At 40.0% G+C, this 19,989-nt stretch overlaps 1 protein-coding gene, 1 long non-coding RNA gene and 1 other non-coding gene across 6 annotated transcripts in view; 1 reads left to right on the top strand and 2 right to left on the bottom strand.

Annotated features, from left to right (window-relative positions):
• The window catches only part of LOC134739440 (uncharacterized), a 110,742-nt gene that overhangs the window by 86,426 nt on the left and 4,327 nt on the right, over positions 1–19,989 (bottom strand). The window contains exon 2 of the long non-coding RNA XR_010126067.1: positions 16,414–19,839. This is a non-coding gene — a long non-coding RNA (uncharacterized LOC134739440). The remainder of the gene's footprint in view (positions 1–16,413; positions 19,840–19,989) is intronic.
• Positions 11,727–11,850, bottom strand: LOC129035964 (small nucleolar RNA SNORA3/SNORA45 family). The gene has a single exon (XR_008502439.1). It is a non-coding gene; the product is annotated as a small nucleolar RNA SNORA3/SNORA45 family (small nucleolar RNA).
• Positions 17,032–19,989, top strand: part of ANKRD17 (ankyrin repeat domain 17) — a 186,130-nt gene continuing 183,172 nt past the window's right edge. For 3 of the 4 annotated variants that reach the window (XM_054486147.2, XM_054486145.2, XM_054486143.2), the window contains exon 1: positions 17,163–17,555. In XM_054486147.2, the coding sequence (XP_054342122.1) occupies positions 17,163–17,555 (393 nt within the window). Of the gene's footprint in view, positions 17,556–19,989 lie in introns of all 4 variants that reach the window. The other variant, XM_054486142.2, reaches the window with a different exon arrangement.

Genomic DNA, 19,989 nt, shown 5'->3' with positions numbered 1-19,989 from the left:
CTCGAATTTTTTACCCAGTGGAAATATCTTTCAAAACCAAAGATGAAATAAGGATATTTTCAGATATTAAAAGAAGCTGAAATAATTCATCACAAGCAGACCAGCACTGTAAGAAACAGTAAAGAAAAATTTGGTATTTTTTTCTTTCGCTTTTCCTTCAAGCAAAAGGAAAATAATACCAAATGAAAACCTAAATAAAAGAATGGAGAGCATCAGAAATGGTAACAACATGGACAAATATAAATACATTTTTTATTATTTAAATGTCTTTAAAAGATAACTGACTCTTGAAAGAAACAACAAATATAATGATAATGTACTATATGGCAGGGGTCCCCAACACCCAGGCTGCAGATCAGTACTGGAGGTGAGTGGTGGGCGATCAAGCATTACTGCCTGAACTCTGCCTCCTGTCAGATCAGGAGTGGCAGGCATCAGATTCTCATAGGAGCACAAATGCTATTGTGAACTACACATGCAAGGGATCCAGGTTGTGCACTCCTTATGAGAATCTAATGCTTGACGATCTGAGATGGAACAGTTTCATCTCAAAACCATCCACCCCACAATGGTCTGTGGAAAAACTGCCTTCCACAAAACTGGTCCCTGACGCCAAAAAGGTTGGGGACCACTGTACTATGTGGTTTATAAAATATATAGAAGTAAAATGTAAGGCAAAATAGTACAAAGGTCAGGAGGGGAAAATAGAATTATACTATTTTAAGGTTCTTGCAGTATATGTTAAGTAATATAATACCACTTGAAGGTAGAACATAACAAATATGTATAATATAAACCCTAAATCAATAACTTAAACTTTATGTCCTATTACTGTGAATTATAAAGAACTATAGCTAATAAAACTTTATATATCGTTATTGTGAATTAAAAAGAATTATAACTAGTAAGCCAACAAGGGTGATAAAATGGAATAAATATTACACAGTTTTTCTAAAAGAAGGCAAAAAAGGAAGGGGGGGAAGAAGAAAAGATGGAACAAATAGAATACAAATAGAACCAAAATTATCAATAATTAAATTAGATGTAAATAGTCTAAACTCTCTCATTTAAAAACCAGAGATTATTAAGATTGGATAAAAACGCAAGATTCAACCATGCTTAACATACAGCTTAAAAATTAAGGGAAGAAAAAAATATACCATCCTAATACTAATCAAAAGAAAGCAGACAAAATAGATTTCAGAGCAAATAATATTACCAGAGATAAGGGACATAAAATGGACAAATTATTTGAAAGATAAAAACTACCAAAACTCATTCAAGAACAAATAGATAACATAAATAACTCTACATCTATTAAAGAAATTGAATTTGTACTTACAAACCTTCTCACAAAGAAAACACTGGGTCCATATGGCTTCATTGGTAAATTCTATCAAACATTTAAGCAGAAAATAACACCAATTCTACAAAAACTCTTCCAGAAAACTGATGAGAAGGGAATATTTTCTAATTCATTCTGTGAGGGCAGCATTACTTGATACCAAAACCAGACAATGACATTACACGAAAAGACAACTACAGACCAGTATGTGTCATAAACATACATGTAAAAATTCTTAGCAAACTTTGGGAGGCCAAGGCGGGCGGATCACGAGGTCAGGAGATTGAGACCATCCTGGTGAACACGGTGAAACCCCGTCTCTACTAAAAATACAAAAAGATTAGCCGGGTGTGGTGACGGGCGCCTGTAGTCCCAGCTACTCGGGAGGCTGAGGCAGGAGAATGGCGTGAAACTGGGAGGCGGAGCTTGCAGTGTGCCGAGATCGCACCACTGCACTCCACAGCCTGGGAGACAGAGCCAGACCCCAGATCAGAAAAAAAAAAAAAAAAAAAAAATTGTCAGCAAAATTTTAGCAGAGCTAATACAATAATGTACAAAAAGGATAATACATCATGACCAAGTGGGGTTTATCTCAAAAATACAAGGTTGGTTTGATATTCAAAAATTAATCAATGTAACTCATTGTAATAACAAGAAAGAAAAATCCTATGATTATCTCAACAAATACAGAAACAGTATTTGAAAATACAAAATACATGCCTGACAAAAACTGTCAGAAAACAGAGAACAGAAGAGAACTTCCTTATATTGATAAACAGCATATGTGAAAAATCTACAGTTAACATCGCACTTATGATCAGGAACAAGGAAAGGATATCGATCTTACCACTTCTAATCAGCATTGTACTAGTGGTTCTAGCCAGTGAAGTCATGCAAGAAAAATAAAATCTCCATTTGGAAAATAAGAAGTATAACTCCCTTCATTCACAGATGGCATTATTTCTGTGAAGAAAATCCTATGGAGTGCACAAATAAGTTACTAGAACTAATACAGGAGTTTAGCAAGATTCCAAGATACCACATCGATATATAAAATTAATTATATTTCTGTATATAGTAGAGCATCATTTCATGTGTTTATTTTCCAGCCATATAGCTTACTTAGCGAATTGTCTATTCAAATATTTTGCCCACTTTTAAAAAGGTAAACATATATCTATCATGTGACCCAGCAATCATATGCATGCCTGGTCACAATCTTTTTGTTTTGTTTTTTGAGACAGAGTCTCGCTCTGTCGCCCAGGCTGGAGTGCAGTGGCGCGATCTCGGCTCACTGCAAGCTCTGCCTCCTGGGTTCACGCCATTCTCCTGCCTCAGCCTCTCGAGCAGCTAGGACTACAGGCGCCCGCCACCGCGCCCGGCTAATTTTTTTTGTATTTTCAGTAGAGACGGGGTTTCACCGTGGTCTCGATCTCCTGACCTCGTGATCCGCCCGCCTCGGCCTCCCAAAGTGCTGGGATTACAGGCGTGAGCCACCTCGCCCGGCTGCATGCCTGGTCACAATCTAATCTCGGGATGAATATGTGACCATACATGGCAAAGAGACTTTGCGGATATGATTAAGACAAGACTCTTGAGATGGGAAAGTTATCCTGCATTATGCAGGCAGACCCAATGTCATCACAAGGGGCTTTAAAAGATGGAAGAGGAAGGCGGAAGAGTCAGAGACAAAGTTATGATGGAAGCAGAGACTGGAGTGATGCGCTGTAAGATGGAGGCAGATGCCACCAGCCAAGGAATGCTGGTAACATCTAGGATCCGGAAAAAGTAAAAAGAATCAGCCCTGGAGTCTAGATAAGGAGTGCAATCCTGTCAACACCTTGATTTAAGCCAGTGGAATCCATTTCAGACTTCTGACCTCCAGAACTGTAAGATTATAAATTTGTGTTGTTTTAAGCCACTATCATGCAATTTATTGCAACAGCAACAGGAAATAAATACTGTTGACTTCTAAGAAGATTCTTTTGTGGAGCTTCTATTCTTACTTGGATAAATTTATATTCAGTACCAGAATGTAAAAAAAAGCCTATTATTATTTATTATCTAATTTATATAAATTTCATAAAAGGCCAGGCGTGGTAGCTCACATCTGTAATCTCAGCATTTTGGGAGGCCAAGGCAGGCAGATCACTTGAGGTCAGGAGTTTGAGACCAGCCTGGCCAACGTGGTGAAAACCCATCTCTACTAAAAATATAAAAATTAACTGGGTGTGGTAGTGCATGCCTGTAATCCCAGCTACTCAGGAGGCTGAGGCACGAGAATCTCTTCAGCCTGGGAGGGGGAGGTTCCAGTGAGCTGAGACCGTGCCACTGCACTCCAGCCTGGGTGACACAGCAAGACTCTGTGTCAAATATATACATATATACATACATACATTTGATATAACATTTAAGGAATCATAAAACAGAGATAACTTAATGAGCTTTGTCTTACAAAAATATTTGTCAAAGATACTCTAAGTGGAGGCAAAAAAGACAATAACTGAAAACATTTGAGCTGAAATATTTAAATATTTAATAAGATAAAATCAAAATTGGGAATATACTCCGTTTGGTATAATTTGCTCTGAGTTTACCAGATACCTATATTAACCTGTAGAGAGAGTATGTTCCAAAATTAAAATACTGAGGTAACTGAGAAGAGTCAATTGAGATCATTGGCAATTTTAAATTCATTAGCTGTAAAATGAAATGTGGAAGTTTAGAGATACTTTTATTAAAAATTACAATCATATAAAAATATATTCTTCAGAAGTAAAATATACCTGTAACATGACACGAGACAGATACAGTTAAGACAATGATTAAAATACATGAATATGTACAGAATTATTATGGTTGTAACTTTTTAATGTATTGATAATCAGTATTAAGCAGTTTGTTTTCAATTTTCTCTAGTGTACCCAGATTTATTTTTGAAAATATTTTATTTAATTAATTAATTTATTTATTTTTGAGACAGAGTCTTGTTCTGTCATCCAGGCTGGAATGCAGTGGTGTGATCTAGGCTCACTGCAACCTCCACCTCCCAGGTTCAAGTGATTTTCCTGCCTCAGCCTCCCAAGCAGCTGGGAATACAGGTGTGCACCACGACACCTGGTTAATTTTTGTATTTTTGGTAGAGATGGGGTTCCACCATGTTAGCCAGGCCGGTCTCAACTTCCGGCCTCAAGTGATCCACCCGCATCGGCCTCCCAAATTGCTGGGATTACAGGCATGAGCTGCTGTGCCCACCCTTGAAAATATTTTTTAAACAGAACTATCTTATAGGTTCACCAATATAATAAAACCAATTTGTCAACTCATACACATTATTAAACATTATGTATATTTGATTGTTTAATGCTTCATTTTATTCTTAAAGGTATCTCCATTTGGACAATAAATCATGTAGTCAATTATATAGTCACCCTGGGCATTAGGTCTAATAGTAACAGGTACATACATTGCACCTACATTGTTCTTGGACCTACGTATTCTGTTTACTAGGAGAAATGGACTCTGATTCCTGTAGGCCAGTACTTCCCAACCTGCAACTGGCATCGTAACTGAGTTATTTAATAGACCATTCCACCATCATATAAAGCCATTGCTTTACAGTTTAGTAATCATATGAGTTCATAAATTATTTAAAACTAGTGATCACATGGTTGTTAGCCTTTCGCTTTAGTTCATTTACAGTAAAATGAGTTAGTTCTTTGGTAAGATGTAATGTTTTCTGCCTGCTGCTAAATAAGGCATTCCATCAATTTATAATTGTATTGCTAGAGGAAGTATGGCAGGAAAGAAAGAAAAATATAGCTCCACAATAATGATCCATTCTATGAGAACAAACTAGTGCCATCTTTGTGATGGAAGAAGTCTAATGTAATCTGCCTGCCACCAGGTGGCTGACTGGTCCCCTTGGTGTATGATGTTGCATCAAATGTTCAGCATCGGTTTCTGCTGCTAGATGACTGGACTTTCAGCTATAGCAGTAGACAGATCAACCTTGCAGAAGATAAAGCCTACGTTGTTCTGAGATCATATATAACTTTCATTCTCTACCATCGTGATATTCTGTCCAGGAAACCATTGACTAAGAACTGGCTAGCTGGAGAAAGCGGCTAACTGGTAGTTGCATAAGAGGTCATATTGTCTACCTTATTAATGATAAGCCTCCTTTGCAGAGGTAGCCTTCTTTTTTTCTTTCTCATAGCGCTTACATGAGATACAAGCATCCTCACACTCTATTATTTCAGGAGGTCCACTTACATATCACTTCCCCAAATTTACTTATCCCCCAATATTTCAGACTTGTTCTTCCCAAGTTCTTGTTTATTTAGCCATAGCCAAACCATTAACTGCCCACAAAGAGTTACAGGGCTTTGTTCTTCTATGAAAATTGGAAAATGAGATATACTGATCAAGTTTTTCTCCTTGGAAAGACTTCCTTTCTGCATATATTTCAGGGCCACCGTTTTCTTAGCATTATCAGTTATACTTTTTAAAACTTTTTTTAGTGGTTACCCTAGAGCTTGCAATTTGTATCTACAACTAATCCAAGTCTACTTTCGAAGAACACTATAATGCTTCATGAGCAGTGGAGGTACCTTACAATAACAAAATATTTCTAATTCCTCCCTCCTGTCCCTTGTATTAATGGTATTGCTGCTGTTAATTTTGCATTTACATAAGCATATATCATAAGCATATATATACATAAATATATATACATATATATAAACATACAGTAGTCCCCCCTTATCTGCACTTTTGCTTTTCCTGGTTTCAGTTACCCAAAGTCAACTGTGGTCTGAAAATATTAAATGGAAAATTCCAGAAATAAATAATTGGTAAGTTTTAAATTGCACATCATTCCCAATAGTGAGATAAAAAACTACTGTCCCACTATATCCTGCCTGGAACATGAATCATCTCTTTGCCAGCCCCTCCACACTGTCTAAGCTACTCGCCCCTGATCGACTATGGCAGTATTGTAGTGTTTATGTTCAAGTAACCCTTATTTTGCTTACTAATGGCTTCAACGCACAAGAGTAGTGATGCTGGCACATTGTTACCATTTTTCTATTTTATTCTTGTTAATTTCTTACTGTGCCTAATTAATAAAATAAACGTTATCATAGGTATGTATGTGTAGGGAAAGAAAAAAAACATAGTATATATAGGGGTCAGTACTATCTTCTGTTTCAGGCATCCCCTAGGGGTCTTGGAATACATCTCCTGTGGATGAGGAGGGGACTACTCTACATAATCAAATATGTTGTTTCTATTATCATTCTGAGTAAAATATTACTTATTAAATTAAGAAAAATAAAAGTTTTGTTTTCCCTTTACTCACTCCTTCTCTGATGTGCTTCCTTTCCTTATGTAGATGAGTTTTTGACCTGTACTATTTTCCTTCTTTCTGAAGAATTTCTCTCAACATTTTTTGCAAGGCAGGTCTGTTGGCAACAATGTCCCTCAATTTTTGTCAGTCTCAAAGTCTTTGTTTCTCCTTGACTTTTGGAGGATAACTCTGCAAAGTAAAGAACTATTGGCTGGTGTTTTTTTCTCTCAACACTTTGAATACTTCACTCTAGTCTCTTACTTTCACGGTTTCTGAGGAGATGTCAGATGTAATTCTTATCTTTCCTCCTTTACAGATAACGTGTTTTTTCCTCTGGCTTTTTATCAGAATATTTTTCTTTTCTTTTTGTATCTTTTTATTTGCTTCCATATATATTCTGCTTATATAAGAATATTTTTATTTTTGATTTTCTGAAATTTGAATATTTGCATATGTGTGTATATATATATTTTTCGGCATTTAGCCTGCTTGCTGTTCTCTGAGCTTTTTGGATCTGTGGTTTGGTGTCTGACATTAATTTGGGGGAAATTCTGTCATTATTGCCTCAAATATTTCTTCTGTTCCATCAAGGATTTCTTCTCTTTCTGATATCCCTACTATGTGCATCTACACCTTTTGTAGTTGTCCCACAGTTCTTAAATATTCTGTTCTGCCTTCTCTTCCCCCTCACGCCATACCCTCTGGTCTTTTTTCTCCAAACTTTTCTTTTTTTTTTTTTTGGAGATAGAGTCTCCACTCTGTTGCCCAGGCTGGAGTGCAATGGCACAATCTTGGCTCACTGCAACCTTCGCCTCCCGGGTTCAAGCAATTCTCCTGCCTCGGCCTCACTCCTGAGAAGCTGGGATTATACGAGTATGCCATCATGCCCAGCTAATTTTTGTATTTTTAGTAGAGACGTGGTTTCATCATGTTGGCCAGGCTCTCTTGAACTCCTGACCTCAGGTGATCTGCCGGCCTCGGCCTCCGAAAGTGCTGGGATTACAGGCGTGAGCCACCGCACCTGGCTTCTTCATGCTTTTCTGTTTGGGAAGTTTCTATTGTCATATCCTTAAGCTCAGAGATTCTTTCCTCAACCAAGTCCAAGTGTACCAGTAAGCCCATCAAAAAGCATTCTTCATTTATGTTACAGGGTTTTTGATATCTAGCATTTAATTTTTTTTTTTTGAATTTCCATCTCTCTGCTTACATTATCCATTTGTTCCTGCATGTTGTCTACTTTTCTGTAAAGCCCCTATCATATAAAAATAGTTGTTTTTAATTCCTGGTTTAATAATCACAATATTCTTACCATATTTGACTCTGGTTATGATGCTTATTCTCTTCAAACTGAAAATCACTTTTTTTTCGCCTTTACAAATATGTCTTGTAATTTTTTTGTTGAAAGGTGACTATGATGTGTTGAGTAAAAGGAACTACAGTAAATAAGCCTTAAGTAATGTGGTGGTAAGGTGTCAGGGAGTGGAAGCATTCTGTAGTCCTATGATTAGGTCTCAGTCTTTTGGTAAGCCTATACTCCTGCACGGTAAACTTCAGCAGTTTTTTTTCAGTTGTTTCTCCCTCTTATGATGGACAGAATTGCTAAAGGGGACTAGAGTGGTGTATTTTCCTTCCCCACATGGAAGGCTAGAGCCAACTGGAGCTGGATATTTTCCTTCCCCCAAGTCAGTTAGGCTTTGATAAAACCCCACTGGGTTAGGCTCTAGTAACCTTGGTTTCTCCTTGCCCAACCAAAAAAAGAAAAAAAAAAGAAAAAAAGTTTCTGCTGCAGCCAGAGTTTGTTAAGAACAGAATGCTCTGCTGTATTTCAAAATGGTTGCTTTCCCATTCCCCAGCCAGAAGCATGAGGGGATTTTTCTGATAGTCACTGCGAGTTCACCTTTGTGAGTACACTATACTAGTCCTACTGGAAGTATAGTTCACAAAGGTATGAGGGCTCCTCTATGACTGGGTTTCCCTGGAGTTTTTGACTCTCAGGCTTGTCCACAGTGAGCCTTCAGCAATTCATCAATTACAGTTCAGGTTTTCCTACCCCAGCACTGGTTCCCAGAGGTTTCTGCTCTGGTTATGATTTCCTGTTTCTTCCTATCTGTCTCTCCAATTTTGAGGGCAGCAGTTTTCCCTGTGTCCTCATTTCTGATGAATTTAAGAAGAGTTGTTGATTTTTGTTTGTTCAGCTTTTTACTTGTTATTAGGATGCAGTGGCAAGTTCTAAGCCCCTTACATGAGACTAGAAGCTCTGCCTGCTTTCAAAATTCATTGCTGTGTAAAAATATCAGTTTGCTTATGCTTTATTTTCTGGATTAAGTTACATGATATAAAACGTGCACATTTGAGGATCTGAGAAGATCTCTACGTGAATTCCTGTATTTCAAGGGATTATTATACTACTTATTCCTTGCACAAAAGATATTCAGAGTTAAGCAGTTTGTAAGCTATACCCACTGCCCTAAATAGTACTGTAGGTGCTGTATAAATACCGTAGATTTTAATAAACATTTGTGGAATAATCTATAAATGAATGAATGAAAGATTTCCCTGGAACTCCTTGGATTCTTTCCAGTTTCACCAGATCACTCCCTAGTTTTCTAATAAACTCGATTTGTCCTGAGAAAGATAGAGGAAAGGAATTGTTCTAATTTTTAATATTGTTATTAGTTGTTAATATACTAACTTGGTCTGAATATGAACCTTGAAAATGTTTCTCCTGATTTTCAATTTGAAAGTACAAAATTCAGAAACTTGCATATCTCTGTGTAGGAGTGTTCTATGCAATAACCACTCTAAGTCTTCCAAACTGACAAAAATTGCTAAACTGGCAAACATAAAACAAAACACAAAACTAAAATGTGGGTGGCTTATTTGTTTAGTAACAAGAGTTAAGTGCATTATTTTGTTGTAGATTATCTTTTGCATACTTTTATTCTCAGGCTGTCTTTCTCTGTTATCCAGGAAACTCTAGGTTTCCCCATTCCCTTGTTCCCTTCTTTAACCAACCTAGGAGTACATGCAGAAAAACAATACTAATTTTAATTTTAAACTAAACAAATTTTAAGAGGTGAGATATATATTTGGGCAAATTTAACATGAGGGACATATTACCCAAATAACATTTAGTAGACTTTAAATGGATTTATTTAGGTAGCAGCTCTGTTCTACTAATGTGCCCAGTAGTTAATTACTATTTGTGCTAGACTGCCATCCTCAGCCTTCAGCTTAACTATTTTTTACTGGGCTCTGGTTCCAGAGCAGTGGACTAAGAAAATTATTAATGCTAGAGAAGGGTAGTAAGAGGGTGAAGGGGATTTCGAAATCATGTCATATAAGGAGTGATTAAAAAGAGAAGGATGTTTCCCTAAGGAAAAGAAGACTAGGGTAGATTCTTTATCAACATTTATCTCAAAACCCTTAGTGTGGTCCACAGGCCCTGAATCATCTGTCTTCCACTTACTTCTCCAGCCTCATCTTGCAAACATTCTCACTTTCGGTGTTTCAGCTCTTTTGGCACAGTTTGATCCCTCCTTTTTTAGGCCTTTTGCATATACATTCCTTTGGCTAGGAAGATTCTTCTCTGCTTTTTGGCCTATTTCCTACTATAGATCTCTGTTCACATATTACTTCCTCAGGGAAGCCCCAAAACAAAACAAAAGTTTCTAGCTCAGGTTTCCCTTGCAGCAGTTATTTCATTGGTGTGTCTTTCACGCTAGACCATAAGCTTCAAGATATAAAGAACCGTGTTTGTTTTGCTAACCATTTTCTCACCTAACCCAGTGCCTGGTATGTAGCAGGTAGGCAACAAATACTAAGTGAATGAACATCCATGCTTATTCTGGCTAAATTGCTGTTTTCAACTCAAATGTCAAAAATTTCTTAAAAGCCCACACAGAAACAGTAACAACAACAAAAAAAGATAGGTGACATGAGTGAATAAGGACTGGGCATAATAGGAATTTATGGAAACTGTAGAGAATTGAAGACAGCATGCATTGTATAAAGGCATTCAAAAGTCAAACAACTTTGAAATGCTGTGATGACAAAGTATATAGCATGTTCATATATCACATTTGGCTATAGGCTGCCAGTTTGCAACACCTGTCTTAAGTAAATTGATATATTAATTATATATAATATTGTAGAGGGCATTTAATTCCATGAGAAAATGCTCACATATACTAAGTTTAAAAAAAAAAAAAAAAAAAGCATGCTCTGGGATATCTTACTGGTGGATTGAAAAATAAAAATAAATAAAAAATTTTAAAAAGCATGCTAAATACAGCAGTGGCATTCTCATTTAAAAATACAGAGAAAACAACTGTGTAAAGGTTCATACTAAAATGTCAACAGTGGATATCTCTAGATGATAGAATTACATGTTCTGGTGTGTGTGCTTTTTTGTATTTTCTTACTATTTTACAACGAACATGTATTGTTTTTGTACTCAGAAATAAATTGTTTTTACAAGGTAGAGAAGTAACTCAGGTGTCAATGTGGAGGATAAAGTAGAGTATAATAGGATCAGAGGCAGGGAGATTGACTATTGCAATAATATGGGTGAAAACTCATGAAAGCCTAATTAAGGCAGTGGCTGGGAAGACAGTGGTTATCAATGTTACCTGGTCCTCTCTGCTTAAACATATGCTTCAATTTCTACTTGATTATAATTGCTTATGTTGGGTAAACTCTCAGGTGGAAAGCAGCACAAGCCACTGGCTCCCTGTTTTGTTTTTTATTTTTTAGCACTTGTTGGCATTTAGTGAACCTCTTTCCCTGTGGCTTCAAGCCACCAGGACACAGGTCCTCCCCACCACTGCCTTAATCTTTTCCCAAGCTCTTCTGCTACATAATTTGGCCTTCATGATGACAGGCTGCTTTAGGAGCTTTTCCTTCCCTAGCACTTTGTAGTAGCTCTAGAAGAACAGAGAAAATAATTTACAATACACTGTGGCAGGCACCAACTCCTTGATGGGAATGAGGAAAGATGCCTGCCAACCTACTTTCTAAAACCAAGGTACAGTATGTTTCTTCCCGGACACTAAGGGGACACTGGTTGCCCCCATCAGTGAATCAAGACCAGCAGATTCTGAGGACTCCAGCACATTGGAGAAGAGCCATGTCAGGATGTGACTCTAGTCTCAGAGGGCTCCCTTTTTTTGAATTCCCAAGTCTTCCTCGCAGTATCTATCCCTTACCTCTTGGAATTTCAATCTTGAGTAGAAACCCAGGAAATATTTCTCAATTCATGGGATATCTTCCCCTTCTGCAGTATCATTGAGACCGCCTCTGTTTTCCTGTAATGATTTCATTCTTAGGCAGGTTCACCCTACATGATGACCAAAGGCCAGATGTAGCTTGTGGTTTTTTTTTTTTTTTTTTTTTTTTGCTTATTCCAGAAGCAGGTGCCTTTTTCTTGATAGTGCTAGCCCAAATGATAAGACTATCTCTGATTAACTTCAGTTTTGTTAATCTGCCCATTCCTGAACTAAACACTATGGCTGAATGATAGGATATTTTGGCTAGCCTGATTTGTGGGCCCACTCCTGTGGTATAAAAATTAGAATTAGGTAATGAATGATTGCATCTGGAGAAAGAGGGACAGGTCTTTATCAGGGCATGCTCTGAAATCTCAGTGGCCTAACACAAAAGAATGCATATGAGCTGTAGCACAAGTGTCCCTAATTGGCAAGTAAGTATCCTCCAAGTGAAGAGTCAGGAAACTCTAGCACAAGTGTCTCTAATTGGGAAGCAAGTATCCTCCAAGTGAAGATTCAGGAAACCAGGAGTCCTATCTTGTGGCTTTGCCATCTTTAACACGTAGCTTCCAGTGCAAATTTGCTCATCTGCCTCAAGTTGGTGGGGAGTGGGATATATTGGATTGCTCATGTGATGTTTCCATGGGCCAGAGCTGGAATAGGAGCGCATCACTTCTCACATTCCACTGGTTAGAACCTAATTAGCACACCTAACCCATATACCTAATTGCAAGAGAGGCGTGGAAATATAGCTGTGTGGCCAGAAGAAGAATTTAGCATTTGCAAGAATCTACTATTCTGATCACTAAACATGTATTTTACCTGTCTTTCCACACACAGAACATACCCTGTCCCAAAGGAGACAATCTAAAGTTTTAACCAGTTACTGGAACAGGCTTAAAGTCTAGGATTTTCAGAAAATGTGCAGTTCTCTTCATTAGGTACAGACATGACCTAAGAACTAAAAAGACAAATTATCTTTATCATCACCCCCTATCCCTGCAAACCCAATATACAGTGGTAACTCTGGGACAGATAACTATAATACATTCTCTCATTCAGAAAAAAAAATGTGATACTGAACAATACTATTCATGTATAATAATGATGAAATACTGCATAAACATTTTGTGGCCCATCTCCTTGAAACTGAAGAAAGTTCTGATGAAACCCCAATTCTAGTCTTCAGGAGAAATTCCCTGTCCATTCTTTTGTACAGCTCCTTATATGAGCTTCTGAAATGTTCTTTTTTTGTCCATCATTCTCCACAGCCACATCCAATGTGGGTACTGGGGAGCTGTTAAGGTTTTATGCTCTATTTTTCTACTTATGCAAGCTTGGGGTTGGACAGTTACCCTCTGTTTTAACACCCGAACAATGATATTTGAGCCAGATTTAGTATGATTAATAAAATTCCTCTAAAAATGTAGTCTGATTGATTTGCTTCTGGTAACTACACCCAAAATTCTTTCTTATATAATTATCAAGCCTAATTTACTGCTTTGCTGCCTTGCTCCTATGCCAGTTCCTTTAGACCTTTATCGTAGCTATCTTGAAGCCATCTAAAATAATGACTTTGAATGGAAAGACCAAACCCTTTTCCTGATCTTTGTTGCAGGACTTAATCTCAAGGGTAACTATACTCAAGACCTCTTCTAGTTTTTTTTTTTTTTTTTTTTATTATTAGAAGTCTTATAAAAGTCACCTTTTCCAACCCTTCCTGAGAAATATTCCTGTACACTCTTACTTCTGCGAAGTATCTCCTGAGTTTCTCTCTTTAGTAAAACCTTACTAAAAGTAAAATATAAAATTCAACACAGTATTACTTTTGCTCTTTTCAATCATTTCCTCTGGAGCTAATCTAAACAGATAGGTGATCTGATTTTGAATTATTTCCAGTGACAGTTTTACTAATTACTTTGCCACTGCAAACATGGGCCTCCTTTTTCTAGCCTCCAAATCACATTCTCTACCATCTGCTGCATCATAACTAAGCTGATGTAACATATTTTAGGTTATTGTCTTAGCAGTACTCCACTTCTGGTACCAATTTCTGGAATAGCTATGGTCATTCTAGCTCCTATACATATAAATTCTCAAATTTCAATTTTTTCTCTTACAAGAAGTCCAAAAAGGGGTGTTTCTAATTGGGGTGGCTCTCTTCCAAGTACTGTTTCAGCCACTCATTCTTCTTCTCTTTTCTGGCTTTGGCATCTCCAATATATAACTTTCAAGGTCACCATGCTCAAAGGCATCAAGTTGACGAAGAAAGAGTAAGGGAGAATAGGAGGACTTCATTAAATCTAAAAATGAGCATATCATTTCCATTTATATTTCACTGGCTAGAAGTTAATCACGGCCAGGATCGGTGGCTCACGCCTGTAATCCCAGCACTTAGGGAAGCCGAGGTGGGGGAATCACCTGAGGTCGGGAGTTCGTGAGCAGCCTGACCAACATGGAGAAACCGTGTCTCTACTAAAAATACAAAATTAGCCGGGTGTGATGGCACATGCCTGTAATCCCAGCTACTTGGGAGGCTGAGGCAGGAGAATCGCTTGAACCCGGGAGGCGGAGGTTGCGGTGAGCTGAGATTGTACCATTGCATTCCAGCCTGAGCAACAAGAGCTAAACTCTGTCTCAAAAAAAGAAGTTCATCACATGACTATAACCAACTACAAGGAAAGCTGTGAAATTTAGTTTAGCTGTGTGCCCGGGAAGAAGAAATAAGTTTCATGGGCTAGTCAGTCCCTGCCAGAGGTTCTAACGGAAAAAAAAAAGTTAGATAAAAATAAAAGAAAGTGACTTTACAGGCCTTGTCCATTTTAATAGTTTTGAATCTTATCCTACTAGTGAAATAGGATCATCATTTCACTTTTATATTAAAGAGCAAAAAACTCATTTTCTTCCAAAAAATGAGATTACTTTAAAGAGAGCAATTTTGGTAGCACGATAGACACAGAAACTAGACTGCAGAGGACTGACAAGTCAATTTCAGAAAACAAAAAAGATACTGAATGTAGACACTTTTTTGAGATGGAGTCTCGCTCGGTCGCCCAAGCTAGAGTGCAGTAGCACGATCTCAGCTCACTGCAAACTCCGCCTCCCGGGTTCAAGCGATTCTCCTGCTTCAGCCTCCTGAGTATAGAATCCTTTTTAAAGAAAGAAAGTTTGCTTGTGAAGGAAATAATTGAAAGCTACAGAAGAATTAGCTAAGGAACCAGAATTTGTAGAAGGTTGACAACAGAAAAGATAATAAATGGATGAGAAAGAGGGATACTGGAACTAGAATATGTATGAAGAGTTAATCTCACATATGAACAGGGAGTCTCTCATTCCTTGATACCGGAGAAAAGGCAATCTCAGGAAATTTCTAGCACTTGGAAAATTGTGAAGTTCTAAGTTAAAAGTCATATAATGAAATGGGCTGGGATTTAAAGACTGCAAAAAGTATTCAAGTGGAAAGGGAGAAAAAGATGCAGAAGAATATACAAAGTAGGAGGGAGGGATGCAGCTGAAATTATAAAATCTAAATCAGTAGTGGTGAGACACACAATGCAGTGCTCTGTTCTACACTGGAACTCAGCAACGACCGTAGGAGAGGAATAGGCAGATGGTTACCACTCCGTATATATATTTACTATAGCACTTATTACACTGTAAAGCCCCTGGAAACAGAGACTTTGATTCCACAAATTATGCACACAGTAGGCACATGATGAATTTTTGTTTGAATGAATTGATTTAGTCATTGCCAATTCTGCCATGGTACTCTGTAGAGTACTGGCAACTGCCCACATTTCATATGGTATGCCAATGCTAAAAAGAAAAAAAATGCTAAAAAAAAAAAAATCCAGGCATATTCAGCTAAACTTAGCAGTCTTAAAATGGCAACTATGTCAGCTGAGACATACTTTTAATCTTGTGCCAGTACATCTGTCTTTGATGTTTGCTTCATTTTCCGTATGCCACTATACTCCTACTAGACCAGAAAGGGATAATTCTGAGTTCAATGGGCTCCACTATCATTTCAAAAGTCCTGAAACGTCTTTAGACACCTAAAAATGAACCCACAACCCCCATCACAACGTTCCTTCCGAGAGAAGTATACAGACAACAATCATTATTTATGCTTGCTTCCAAGCTGAATCGAAGAGGGCCGGAAGAGCTAAATCAGGGTCAGTGAATCGTCTACAAAGTCTGGCACAGACCACGCACCCTTCCCGTGTCTTCCTCCCCTTGGAAACTTGAGGTGTAAGTAATGATCTTAGACATCTCCTAATCGACTGCCTTCATATTACACACGTGTAAACTCAGGTAGAGGATGTCTACGAGCCAAGCTTAAACTCAGGTAAAGAAGGCTCTTTTCCCAACACGACGCCATCTCTCATGATCCAAAGCTCTATCTCTCGATTTGGCGGTGGAAAAAAATGACCAGGAATAAAACTACGTACAGCAGTCCAGAACCAGGCCCCACCTCCCGGATCTGGCGGACAGGCCTCCCGTCAGCAAAGTGTCTGGACCGCGCTTCCGCACCTCACACTGCCCGGGGCCGGCTCCTCTCCAGCCTCCCCGTACTCCCCACATATCGCAGCACTGCGCGCCCGCGGGGCCCCAGACCCGGCCCTCGAAATCTCACTTTCGCCTTTCGGCCACCCGCGCGCCACGGCTCAGGCGACGGCTGATGGCGTCACTGCACTTCCGCCTGCGGCTGCGTTCTAATCACAAGCCAGGAAGGAAGAAGGGAGGGCTGCAGGGCTGTGTGTGCGGGAAATAGCGAGGAAAAAGAAGAAATCCGGGAGCTCGCGGGCGCTCTGGTTGCAATCGCGCCCCACTCATCTGTCCCCGCCATTCCCCTTCGGAAGCTGCCCCAGGCACACTTCCCCGGCGTCTTTCCAGTCTCCTCTCCTCTGGTTCTCCCGACACCCGGTCTCCCTCTTACGCCTCACCCTCCTTCCCTTGCTCCCTCCCTCTCCCTCTCCCTCCCTCCCTCCCACCCTCCCATCGTCAGGCTCCCCGCCCTTAGTATCGCGAGACGAGGTGAGAGCTGGCGGAGCGGCGGCGGCGGCGGCAGTAGAGGTGACCGAGGCGGTGGCGGCGGAGGCGGCACTGATTGCTGTGTCGGCCCCAGTGCGGCCGAAGTCGCGGTAGAGCGTAGCCCCCACGCCCCTCCCCCGTCCGCGCCCTCCCTCTTTCCCTGGGGATGGAGAAGGCGACGGTTCCGGTGGCGGCGGCGACGGCTGCAGAAGGAGAAGGGAGCCCCCCGGCGGTGGCGGCTGTGGCGGGCCCCCCCGCGGCGGCGGAGGTCGGCGGCGGCGTTGGCAGCAGCAGCGGAGCTCGCTCGGCCTCGTCTCCTCGTGGGATGGTGCGAGTCTGCGACCTGCTCCTGAAGAAGAAGCCGCCGCAGCAGCAGCACCACAAGGCCAAGCGTAACCGGACTTGCCGACCCCCCAGCAGCAGCGAAAGCAGCAGCGACAGCGACAACAGCGGCGGCGGTGGAGGCGGCGGTGGAGGCGGAGGTGGCGGCGGCGGCACCAGCAGTAACAACAGCGAGGAAGAAGAGGACGACGACGACGAGGAAGAGGAGGTTTCTGAGGCAAGGGCCTGGTTTCAAAGGAAGGAGGGAGGAAGGGACTGTAAGGGATAGGGGCCGAAGGTGGGAGGGGACTTGCAGTGGGACATATTCCAGTGGGTTGATCTCTTAGAGGCCAGGCTTTCGACTGCCCCCTTTCTTCCCTCGGCCTAAATCGTGAGGTGTGGGAATGTGGGGGAGGGTAGCTGACACGTGCGGGTGGGAGGACCACGGAGTTCACAGAGTTGGGGAACAGCCTGTTATCATGGGATGGCTCACTTGGTTAAGGATGGAGGAAATTGGTTAGATTCCCTGTTTGCACGCCGGGGGGTGGGGGGGTGGTCTGCCTGGGGCCGGTAGGGCCACCTTAGTTTGGGGCGGGATCGGGATCAAAGCGGGAGGAGTAAAATAATAGGTAGATGAGTCTCTTGGGGACCACCTAGGAGGTTGATCAACTTCTCCCAGTTGTGAGGTGGAGGGGAGCAGTTTGAGGGGGGACGTAAGGTTGTAATGGACTCAGAGCTAAGTGTTTGTGTATGTGAGGGACACGTGAGAAGCTGTACTTTTCCATACTGTTCTGCAGGGTTTTTCGTAACTATCCTGGCTGCTGAAGTAACTTCATTTCCTTGATCTCCCAGGGATTTTCGATGAACTGATGCTGTATTTGTATAAATTTATCAGTAACTTTAAATAATTACAAATGACCATATACATTTGTAAGTGGATGAAAAATATATTTGATCCTTACACGTACATACATACATGTCTTCGAATGTTTCCTTAGTGAGTTAGAATTAAGCTAGGACCTGTTGTCCCATAATATGGGACAGCCAAAGAGTAGGCTTTGGAGCCAGGCCTGGTTGTGGTGAGTTGGAATAGGAAGGCCTCTCGGTTTGTCCTAGTGATCTGGTTTCATAATAACTTTATAATTTTTCCTGGGTCCACAGACAGGCGGCGTTGCAGGATCTTATTCCTCACAGAAGCCCTTACGACCCAAAGGCTCGGTAAAACATACCATACTGACAACCAACTGAGAGTTAGCTTTACTAGTTATTAGCTCTTTTACCACTCTCTTGTCTCCTTCCTGAAATAGAATCTAGAAAAATCTTTATTTGGAAAGGGAAATCTTTATCAGCAGAGGGAAAACAGCTTTAAAGGCTGGTTTTAAACTTAGTTCTAAGAGGAGACCAACTGATTCATCTAAAAGTACCACTTACTATTTATTCTCTTCCACAAACATGGAACTTGTTTTGATGCAAGTCTGGTTTTCTGAAAATTAGATTTATTGAATCCTGGTCTCTGTTGAAATAGAGAAGTACCTTTTAAAGGATTTGACAAATGTCTATTTGTAGAAGACCAGATTCTCTTTTATCTCAGACTGGATGAAGTTGTATAGGTAGAGATACTAAATGTTGCAGTATGTATGACAAAAATATGCCAGTCCTTGTTTTTATTCCCTTTTAGCCTGTTGGATTCTGAGAACAGGTTTGTATTGATAGACTTATATTGGCCTACTTGGATGTTTAGGGTAGTGTGTTGCTCTGGCGGCATTTGAAACAAGGAAGAGAAAGATGTGATGGGGTCCTTATCCCTAATAAAATTTGTTATGGTACTTAGAATCATTCAATTGTACGATTCTTCTCAAAGGTGAGAAGCATTTTACAGATAATTCAGCCCTTTATTTTAAAAAGGAGGAAAACAAGGTTTAGAGGAAAGTGGTTGTGGTGGGTAGTAGCAAAAGTAAAAATCAAAGTTTTCTAATGGCTCAGACCTGTACACTTTTTAATGATAATTTATTTCCTTTTACTACCCTCCTGACATCATTCAGAAAAATAGTTACTGAATAGCAAGGTAACACAATCATGCAGCTATAGGCAAAATACCATTACTTAAAATTTTAAATTTCCTGAAAATATTAAGCTCTGGTTTAGAGCAAGGTTATGATAGTTGAATGCAGTACTTACTGGGATATTCTGCTGCAAACTTAACATACCTAGGTAGTTTTGTCCATTGGAGTGCGGCCTAATAAGCAGAACTTTTAGTAATTCCTTAAATCATGAAGAATGGCTGTAAGTTTGTAGGTATGTTTTGTGGGTCAGGTTTGTTTTCCTTTTGTAATATAGGAATGGTTATGTTGACTTTGACCAACTATGGTAGTATTTCTATGTTTTTAACATACCTTATCCTGTCTTTTACATGGTGTTAAACAATGGGTTTGTCATTTGTTATGAAGATGAGTCAGGAGAAATACGTGTAAGAAAGTGTGCCCATTGGCCGGGCGTGGTAGCTCACTCCTGTAATCCCAGCACTTTGGGAGACCAAGGCGGGCGGATCACCTGAGGTCAGGAGTTTGAGACCAGCCTGGCCAACATGGTGAAACCCCATCTCTACTAAAAATACAAAAAAATTAGCTGAGTGTGGTGGCAGGTGCCTGTAATCTCAGCTACTTGGGAAGCTG

This window comes from Pongo pygmaeus, chromosome 3 (genome assembly GCF_028885625.2).
Source record: "Pongo pygmaeus isolate AG05252 chromosome 3, NHGRI_mPonPyg2-v2.0_pri, whole genome shotgun sequence".
NCBI lineage: Eukaryota > Metazoa > Chordata > Mammalia > Primates > Hominidae > Pongo > Pongo pygmaeus.
The sequence above is the reverse complement of the archived record's forward strand: the minus strand, read 5'-3'. Positions and strand labels throughout refer to the sequence as shown.